Source organism: Cucurbita pepo, chromosome LG03, assembly GCF_002806865.2.
Source record: "Cucurbita pepo subsp. pepo cultivar mu-cu-16 chromosome LG03, ASM280686v2, whole genome shotgun sequence".
NCBI classification, from domain to species: Eukaryota; Viridiplantae; Streptophyta; class Magnoliopsida; order Cucurbitales; family Cucurbitaceae; genus Cucurbita; species Cucurbita pepo.
This window is the reverse complement of record NC_036640.1, coordinates 1,173,918-1,183,813: the sequence shown is the minus strand read 5'-3', so window position 1 is coordinate 1,183,813 and position 9,896 is coordinate 1,173,918. Positions and strand designations below refer to the sequence as shown.

The 9,896-nt window shown below is 37.5% G+C and overlaps 2 protein-coding genes across 2 annotated transcripts in view; both read right to left on the bottom strand.

Annotated features, from left to right (window-relative positions):
* Positions 1-5,866, bottom strand: part of LOC111790451 (serine/threonine-protein kinase CTR1-like) — a 10,186-nt gene extending 4,320 nt beyond the window's left edge. Inside the window, exons 1-10 of the mRNA XM_023671346.1 lie at positions 5,055-5,866; positions 3,744-4,045; positions 3,523-3,664; positions 3,152-3,255; positions 2,349-2,569; positions 1,127-1,570; positions 944-984; positions 425-493; positions 234-334; positions 59-140 (exon numbers count right to left, since the gene is read on the bottom strand). Coding sequence (XP_023527114.1) covers positions 59-140; positions 234-334; positions 425-493; positions 944-984; positions 1,127-1,570; positions 2,349-2,569; positions 3,152-3,255; positions 3,523-3,664; positions 3,744-4,045; positions 5,055-5,669 — 2,121 coding nt within the window. The 5' untranslated portion in view covers positions 5,670-5,866. The remainder of the gene's footprint in view (positions 1-58; positions 141-233; positions 335-424; positions 494-943; positions 985-1,126; positions 1,571-2,348; positions 2,570-3,151; positions 3,256-3,522; positions 3,665-3,743; positions 4,046-5,054) is intronic.
* Positions 5,867-8,675: 2,809 nt separating this feature from the next.
* LOC111791843 (protein ROS1-like) overlaps positions 8,676-9,896 on the bottom strand; it is a 9,698-nt gene continuing 8,477 nt past the window's right edge. The window contains exons 16-19 of the mRNA XM_023673340.1: positions 9,809-9,874; positions 9,608-9,722; positions 9,500-9,538; positions 8,676-9,075 (exon numbers count right to left, since the gene is read on the bottom strand). Coding sequence (XP_023529108.1) covers positions 8,957-9,075; positions 9,500-9,538; positions 9,608-9,722; positions 9,809-9,874 — 339 coding nt within the window. The 3' untranslated portion in view covers positions 8,676-8,956. The remainder of the gene's footprint in view (positions 9,076-9,499; positions 9,539-9,607; positions 9,723-9,808; positions 9,875-9,896) is intronic.

Sequence of the window (9,896 nt, the reverse complement as noted above, 5' to 3'; positions counted from 1 at the left end):
GGGGGGGGGGGGGGGGGGGATGTTGAATACAATTTGTGAATCATTAGAATATACATACCACATCAAAAGCCATATTTATCCGACGTGTTTCATCAATGTCTTTGACACCTGACTTATGCAAAAGCCTATACAAGCTACCTCTGCAAATAAAACCAATTCTTCAACTTTCAAACATTTTCCATCAGATGCTAACTTTTTCAACTTTAATTAGGAGAAAGATGGTAAAAGAAAACCTCGATAGATATTCAGTGACAATGGACAGGTTTGGTGGCTTGGTCACGGCACCCATAAACAGTACAATATTAGGATGTCGTAAGGATTTCATGATAGCAACCTATCATGCAAAAATAAAGAAACAAAACCAAAGTCAACAAAATAATCCGTGCCTGTAGTACACAGAATTGAGATTTCCACCACTGCATACCTCTCTCAGAAACTCATTAACACGTTCAGGATGGAAGTCTTGTTCTGTTAGGATCTTCACAGCAACTTCCTGACATGCCCATGATAAAATCTTAGAAATATGGCGTGAACACATCATATAGCTATTAAAAGATAATGAAAAGGCACCACTTGAATCGAGGCTTCATACCAAAATCTTCAATTACTCAATAATTGAAAAACATAGCTAGATAAGAAGAACAAGACAGGGTTTCCATTCCCATCCAAAGGAACTGCAAGATACAAAAATGCTCCCTACAATGACGCATAGTCATATTACATCCTAATAATATCTTCTGATGCAATGGGAAAAGGCAAGTGTATTGACAGGAGAGCAAGATAGAAATCATATTCTAAGAATTTGCAAAACAGATAATAATCATCAACAATAACTGCATTATGCATCACAATATTCGACTCAAAACCGAGTAAACACTGCATGCTCGCATAGTAGACTAATTTTGGGAAATAATAATCATCAACCATTTTTTGCATGACTCACCGATCCATGCCAATCAGCACGATGCACAGTTCCGAAGGAACCTGAAATTACACCAACGATATGCTCAGAATGACCTTAAAAGATTAATTGCAATGAATTCTATACATAGACTGACATCTTTTCATTATGCCTAAGTTATCATATTTAAAAGTCCATATTTTATAAAAAATTTAGTGCACATACCTGCTCCAATTCTTTCTTTTAAAACAAGATCATTCCATGGAATGTCCAAATCCTCTGCACCAAGGGGAAGTGTGTTACTCCGTGTGCTTGGTATTAGCTGACCTCCCTGTTGAAACCTTACGTCCATAGTAGAATCCATCCTTGGGTGGGACATATCCAAATATGACTGCGCACTTCCACGGCTAATATGTGGAACGTACTTCAGTGGGATTGAATCCTCAACCAGCACAGTTGGTTGTATAGCATTATGAGAATTATCACGCATTTTAAGTAGTTGGAAATCTCTGTCTTGGGAATTAGGCTGCGAAGTTTTTGCATGCAGTAAAATGGATTTTTCATCATTTTCACCAGGGACAAGCATTTGGTTGCTTCTGTTAGTGAACTTTCTATCAAACTGCTTTAGATACAAGGGGAGTGCGCTATCTTCTCCGTCCACTGTATTTTCTGTGATGGTGACGAATAAAAACTTATCAATGAAAAAAACAATATACAGGGAAAGCTTGCAAGATTGAGTGTGATAGAAGTTTTGAGAAAACGTAAATGCAAGCCATAACAAAAATTATGCGATTCAGCAATATTGCATGCTTACTGCAGCCTTTTGTAAGTGCTATCTTTAGTCACAAAATCTACTTTATCATACCTTTCGTAACAAGGAAAATTTCCACTATCTCCAACCTTACCGAGAATTTTCTCACATCACACAACTCTATTTCTCATCATTCCCTGTGTCCTTCAATCAACTTTTCACAGAATTTTATAGCATGGAGCACAAAATAACTGGACTTTCTATACTGAAGTTTGATTAGACGGTTACAAACATATACAGCTTTGTCCGGTGCAGCACCGGCCTTTTTCATCAGATATCTAATGGGTACTTGAAGTGAGTATCAAGACAAGAAGAAGCACAAACTAGAGGTTTACTAATACCAGATATAGATTTGAATAGTTTTCCCCCCACAAATACACCTGTAGCTACAAGAAAACTAAATGTTGAAAATAGCCGAAGTAATGCCCCTGCGTAATGTCATCCACTGATGAACTGATGATCCTAAGCATCCAATGTCTAAGAAGTATGATCATACACTCTACTTTTCAGGAACATTATAAAATATATCTGGTTATAATTTACAACAAGAACTTCCAAAGAGAAAAATGCAAAATGAAATTATAAAATATGATTTTCATAGTTCCGAAATTAATGTGTGAAGAGTCAAATAATTACCTGAGTAATTACATGAGGAAGCTTCATCGAAAACAACATTAAGCAATTGGCAATCTGAAAAGTACTGTTTAGCCAGTGACCTGAAATCAATAGCCGGCTCTACTGGCTTTAGTCGTGGAAGTCGCAACGGCGAGGAGATCAAAATGGAGGATGGGCCATTGAGCAAAGAATCAGGCTCATACAAGCAACCAGGATTTCCAATCAAGTCAACCAGATACTCCCTACAGAAAATTAACCAAGCCAATTATAACTTTATTAATACAACGAGGAACAATAATCAGTTCCATGAGCTTTCCAACATTCATCGCCACAAAAGAGCAAAATTGGCAATAAATTATTACTAAAATTATGAATCAGCAAGGAAAAATAAGAAATGGTCAATTTGAGGAGGGTTGACACTGTTAGGTGCACTATACATTTAAAATTAAAAGAGTATCTCAAAGCTAAAAATTGCACGAGTTAGAAAACATTATAAGTGATAACGTCGAAACCAAACATTTCAAAGGAGAGTAAAACCAATAAAAAAAACTTATCAACCATTGCTTCCAAGTCATTTTGTTTTCTTCCATCTCACCCCATTTTGATCTGAATTGGATCCCAAGGCTATTTCAGTATCCTACAGGAATTATCTTCACAATGACGATGAAGATTACAATACTGTCTAAATAGCATTATTATATGTCAATTAATGGCAGGCACCAGCTTAATTGAAATATGTTGTTTGAGCTGCATAGTCAATAAATGCAGCAGTAAACAATATAAAACTCTTTTGGAACTAGTAGAGTATTGCAGAGAGAGCATACTTGTCAAGCCCAAACTGAACAAGACAAGAAGAAGAATCATGGCGTGAGCAATATTTACAGCCCTTGGCTACACGACAGGGTAAATCAATTGTGTCAGCTAACACCTGCAAATACCATAATCTTGAATAAGCGGACCCTGAACTATGTTAATTCACTTGATCAACTAAAAGACAACTTATATCAAATAATAGCTATGCAAATTGAAAATACAAGAATACAAGATTAAGAATTTACCAGAGGCTATATGCATTAAACGAGCAGAAAATTATATATGAAATTAACTACTATAAAGTGACTGCAGGAATCACATAGCCAATACAGAAGGAAAACTATAATAAGTCAATTGATGTGCCTCAAAACCGGGATCTCACTTTAAAAAGAAGTGCACGATGCCGGCAGAGTCCTACAGAGAGTCCACCAAGAGGAACAACCACTGAGCCTAAGGTCTCCTTCAAGTTATCACTACACTCCCTCCATATCGGCTCCAACATATCTTCTCCAGAAACTGAGCCACTATTGATACCAAAAGAACGGAAGTTATTGGGGTTGAATGAAATAGACAAGTTTCCAAATGTAAGTGTGGATGTCTCACCCCAAACTCCTACAGACAAGTTTAGCAAGCTGGTTTACAACCTCTTCTGTGGTTATAGAGGTGCAAGAAACGTTTTGGACCCAATTTTGGAGGTCTTTTAAGTTGGGATCAGTGCGCCGATCAATCAGAACAACTTCAATTGAAGAATCAGTGCTAGGATCAACAGACTTTAGAGATTCAATTGATGGCATGCGATCATTATCAGGCAGGCTGGTGCATACAGTCCATACATATGGATCCATTCCATGGATTAAATAAAACCCATCAGGAACCTTGTCGAAGTATGATAGGCAGCCATTCACCTGATGCATATAATAACACGACAGAACATCATTTTCAAAAAATGGTACTCTGTTTAGCAAGACCTAAAAATATGTTCCTCTACCACATTCTCAATGTTATTACAATAAATCAAAGAAAAAAAGGTCAGATCTTCAATATTTGCCACACATGTAAATATACCAATAGTTCCATTTTCATACTGAAGTGGAAATGCTCATTCAAATCTCGGTTTTTTCTTTTTAATCTTTCATGGCTCAGGGTAGAATCCAGCCAACTTGAATAAATTAGGAACTAATCGACCTATTGACAAACAGCTGGGCTGTCCAATACTACAATGGATAGCCCATAGCTAACTTCCATTCTCAAATAAATATTGACATAACAAAGGTCAGATGGTTATAGCTATCCATTTACTGCATTGATTCCAAGAGATTAACCACAAAAATTGGAAAGAAGGTAAACAAAACATGAATCTTAAATTCCTATCGGTTTTCCAAACTTATATCATCACTTCGTGAATAGTACTCTAGCTTAGACAGCATGTTGCCCCTGGGAAGACGTACTTGATGTGAATGTCAAAGACCAATATAAATTTGATGTTAAAACAAGAAAGTAAGGTTTTCTTCATTTGTTACCACATCCTAGATCAATAATGCAATTCTACTTCATCAGCCGTAAGCCTTTTCCTAGGAAGCAACCAATGGCATATGCTGCTTCAGTAACATCTACAGCAAAAGTCTATCATATTTTATTTGTATAGATATAAAATCAAACTCGGAGTATCATCAGAGGTCCACACTATTGCCCTATCATTCTTCATCGACAATTTTGCGGAGAAAATAGATGTTGCATCAATCCGTTATCGGGTAATCAGGATTTGACACGACATCCGACAGTTACCAATCTGGTTGCTATCTAGACTATAAATTCTAGAGTAAACATAATGTAAATTAGCATAGCCACTGAAGTCAACGCAACAAAACCATAAGCACGGATTAGAAAATGTGATGGATTGAAAACAATTTCTACCCAAAATCGATGTGACACAGCCTCAGCAGAGCTAATCGACCTCCTTAAAGCTGAATCATCCTGAAATGGATTTAAGAAATTAGGATCATCAGCACAAGTCGCCACAGATGAAAGCCGAAGCGCCAATGCCAGCTGCAGTTGATAACTCTCCTCCGTCTGTTGCGCCCAGCTCTTACTAGAAGATCCTCCAGTCCCAGCGGCCATCTCGGCTGTCTGTGGTCTCGAATCGCCTCCAATCCTAAGCACATCATCGTGCGTACACCCAAACGCATCCGTCTCGTTAGCCACTGTAGTCGATGGTGTCGGTGCGTAGTACTCCCCGGATATCGAGCTCTCTCCAAAGCTGCTTCCACTAGACTGCCTCTGCAAACCAAACGTTGAGTACATATTACCGATCCAATTAACCTGCTGCTGCTGGCCCGCCCTGTGATCACCACCCGCTTCCCAATCCAATCCTCTTTCCAACTTCCTCCTGTCGTTCTTCCCCTCTCCTGATGATGTTTCTATCAACGATGTCGAAGCTCCGGCTCCAGCCACAGCAACGCCTCCACTGTACTGGTCGTCTGGAATTTGACTGAGAAGCGTGTAGTTCAATCTCCTGCCGGGCATTTCCATCGAGATTCTGAGAATTCCGATCAACTGGAATCCGTTCGGTCCCTAAAATCCACCATCGAAGCGATGAAGATTTCCCCTCCCTTCGATTTTCCACCTTTCCGGTGAGTATGTCTCTTTCAGAAATTCGACTGTCGGAGAGAGAAGCTTGGAACCATACAGAACTTTTATGCGTAGTGGCGTTTTCGTAATATTCTTTTGTCCAATAAATTCTTAATTAATTTATTTTGCCGAAGATCTGATATTAATTCGCAGTTGGCTCCATCACCCTTAAATTAGGCCCAATAAGATTATTCGTAACGACTGAAGTCATTTCCATTCCACGCGCCTGAAATTCTTTACGAGACTCCCGCGTGGGGTTTACACGTGCGCGTGGTTTTGATAGCTTCCCGATTAAAATAGGTTGTTGAACTACCATTTTATTCAATCGGTCTATGCCATTTGCTATGTGTTTTGTAATTTAAAAATTAAAAGTTTTGGTTAAAATTTCATTAGATCTTTATAATGGGTGTTATATCTATTATATATCTATTAATAAACACAATAAATTATATATCTATTACGCCCGCCAAATAAACCACCTTAAAATATACAAAGAATCAATAAAACTGGTATCCACGTTGAGGATTGTTGGGAATGAGTCACACATTCGCTAATTTATGGAATGATCATGCATTTATAAGTAGGGAACACATCTTCATTGGTTTGAGGCCTCTTCAGAAACTCAAATCAAAGCCATGAGAATTTATGTTTGAAGTGGACAATATCGTACCCGTGTGGAGAGTCCCTTAACATGGTATCAGAGTCATGCCCTAAACTTAGTTATGTTAATAGAATTCTCAAATATCGAATAAATAACTGTGAGTCATGCCCTAAACTTAGTCATGTCAATAGAATCATCAAATATCAAACAATGAATTGTGAGTCATGCCCTAAACTTAGTCACGTCAATAGAATTATCAAATATCGAATAAAGAATTGTGAGTCCCGAAGATTAGTCATGTCAATAGAATCATCAAATATCAAACAATGAATTGTGAGTCATGCCCTAAACTTAGTCACGTCAATAGAATTCTCAAATATCGAATAAAGAATTGTGAGTCCCGAAGATCTAGTCAAAAGTGACTAGAGTGTCGAACAAAAAGTACTTTATTAAAGGGCTCAAGAGAACGGAGTCGAGTCTCGATTAAGGGAAGGCTATTCAAGAGGCTCTATAAACTTCAGGAGATAGATTAAGGGAAGGCTATTTGAGAGCTCTATAAACTTCAGGATGAGATAAGTGTACTTAAAAAGGAAAAAAAATTCAGGTTGAAATTGAATTTACCCACGAATGTTTAAGTAAAAAAAAAAAAANAAGCTCAAGAAAAGAAAAAGAGGATAAAAGAAAACTAAAATCAATAGAACTAGCGGGAAGGATAAAACAAAATTGGCGGCAAGAAGGAATAACAGCCATTTTTTTCCCGTTCTCTCTCTCTCACTGCCTCCCTTTCCGCTTTCTCACATCTTTGGCTCTTGACGCTTACTCCTCAGTCCGATCTCCTTCGCGACTCGATCTCTATCTGCGATTTCAATCGCACCATACATCCGCAACCAAGGTACGTTTCTTCATATGTGAAAGAGTGGTCTCTAACAATGTTTGAACCGCTAGTTGAAATTGGTCAAATTTCAGTTTATCTGGCAATCGTATCCTGTTTCGTCCAATTCAATTCAGTTTCTCATATTATCTGTAATCTCTCTGATGTCAGGTCCATTGAAACGATTTTGCTCCAGTATAACAACTTTAGATTTTAGAATTAATGGTTGTTTAGGAAGTTGTGCAGGATTTGTTAATTACTATATAACTTGAATATTTGTATATTGTTTTCTGTCGACGATTGGTAACCATTTGAGTTCAATCTGTGTTTTGTCTTCAGATCGGTCTTCCTCTGTGATCCGATAACATCTGCTCGGCCACTTGGATCGTATTTTCGGAGTCAAGGTAGGCTTCATCACCTGAAATAGTAGTTTTAGAAGATGTTCAGAGTTATAGTTGATTTTTGGTTGGAGTTCAGTTTATCTGATGAGCGTATTCTGCTTCGTCAATTCAAATTCAATTTCTCCAATTTCTGTTGCGTGAAATTTGATGTCTGTGCCACTAAAATAAGATCGATAAGGCCTAACGGCTTAAGATTTTTGAATTGATCGTTTTTAAGAAGTTGCGCAAGAGCTGTGCACTACTACATAACTCGACTACTTTTATTTTGTTTATTAGTTAATGGACAATAACCGTCTTAGCTCAATCTGCTCTCTCTTCAGTTCGATCTCCCGTTGCGCTTCAAGTTCCATCAACGCTTTCACGTGGATCATACAATTGGAATCAAGGTACGCGTCTTCATCCAATGTAGTGGTCTTATAACTACGCTTCATGTTCTTGTTGAAATTGACAGGTGATCAATTTACCTGATAATCGTATCCTCGTCTAATCCAATTAAATTTCTTACATCATTGTTTATTTCGATCGCTAAAAATTTGATATCTGTGCCATTAGGACGATTTTACTCCAGCCGAACTTAAGATTTTTGAACGAATGGTTATTTAGGAAGTTGCGCAAGAATTTGTTCATTTCTATATCACTTACTATTTTTATTTGCTTCGTTCTCAATAATTGGTAACTGATTGTGCTCAATCCAATTTTCGGGCATTCGAAATTCACGAGATATAGTCTTCAAACGGAGTTAGTAGTGGATAAGATTACATGGCATATTGAAGTGCGAGTCCCGATTGATTTTTCATTTGTTCTTCTTCGAGTAAACGGATAAGATTACATGGCATATAATTGGACATTGGTAGAAACCTAGAATACAACCATTACTGGATTGTCACGCGCACCAGTAGATGAGCGCTACTTTCATGGTCCGAGTAAGGTATTCTAAATAAATTTCTCTGTAAAGACTTCCACGTTCTCTATTTAAAAATGACGTGAATGGTTTGAGTAATTCTTTCATGAAAATTTTCAGGCTCATAGGTTGAAAGTCTGACGTGCTGTAATCTCTATTGAACCTGGAATCTCACATCTTGGATAGAGAAATTAATAAATACATCTTGGCTGTGTCTCGCTAGTTTTATATGAATGATTCGGACTTGAGCTTGAAATGACTAATTCTAATCTTGTTAATCACGTGTCATACAGGAATTTACAAGTGGATACTAACTTATTTGTGATTGTTGGAAGCTGTGTTACTAAATGATGTTCTTTTCTTACCGCTATGTTGTTTGTGCTGTCCTGGTTTGGGCTTCATCTCCTTGTTTTCTTATTGATCCACTGTCTTACCTCTTCCTCTGTTCAATTTGCTGGCTGGAAAATGAAGCCTGGCCATCAAGGGTCGGGGTGCTCTTGATTTTTTATCAAAACCTCTTACACAGACGAATCCTGCATATTATATTGAATAGATTTGAGTGAAAATAGATGTTTTCAAACTCTATCTTTTCGGCTGGGTATTCAGATAGGCTAGACACAATAGCTCATATATCATGTAGATGACCGTTCAATTGAAAAATTCTACGTGCCGCATGTTGGCCAAAGGATAGAAGAATGAAAAGGTTGCAAGATTTATGATAATTGTTTGATGTTTACCCTAAGTAATTGGTTGATACGAACACTGGACCCGTAAATCCTAATATTTTGTACTGTTACCAGCATTCTCACATTTTTAACCTTGTATTTTGTTTTATACATGTTACACTTGTTCATATATCATCTGCAATCATATATATGTTATATAGAAAACTACATTACTTTTTTTCAATGGCGCAATATAGATGATAGGACAGCAGGTTAGTTTAAGAATAGGTACCTCTCCAGAAACAGTGTTGGATGCCTTGTGTCGATAATCCTGGTGGACAAGAAAAGCTGTTAATATATAATCAATCACACTATAAGAGGTATATGTTCTATGAGTAACCTTTGAATATCGTTGGTATGGAGGTTCCAAAATACACGGTGCGTCTGGGAAGATTCCATATCCAGTCCCTTGGAACATCTATTGGGTTGAGGCTTGACTCGTGATCTGCAAACACCTACAAAGGAAATAATTATAGTTAGTTGTGGCACCAAGCCTCGAATGAAAACATGAAAACATGGTGTAAACAGTATTCAACTTTACCTCATTGACTTGAAAGTAGGTACCATTCAGTGGAAAGCTTCCTCTCATTGCTGTCCGGCATGGTATCTGTTTTGTTTTTTTTTTTTTT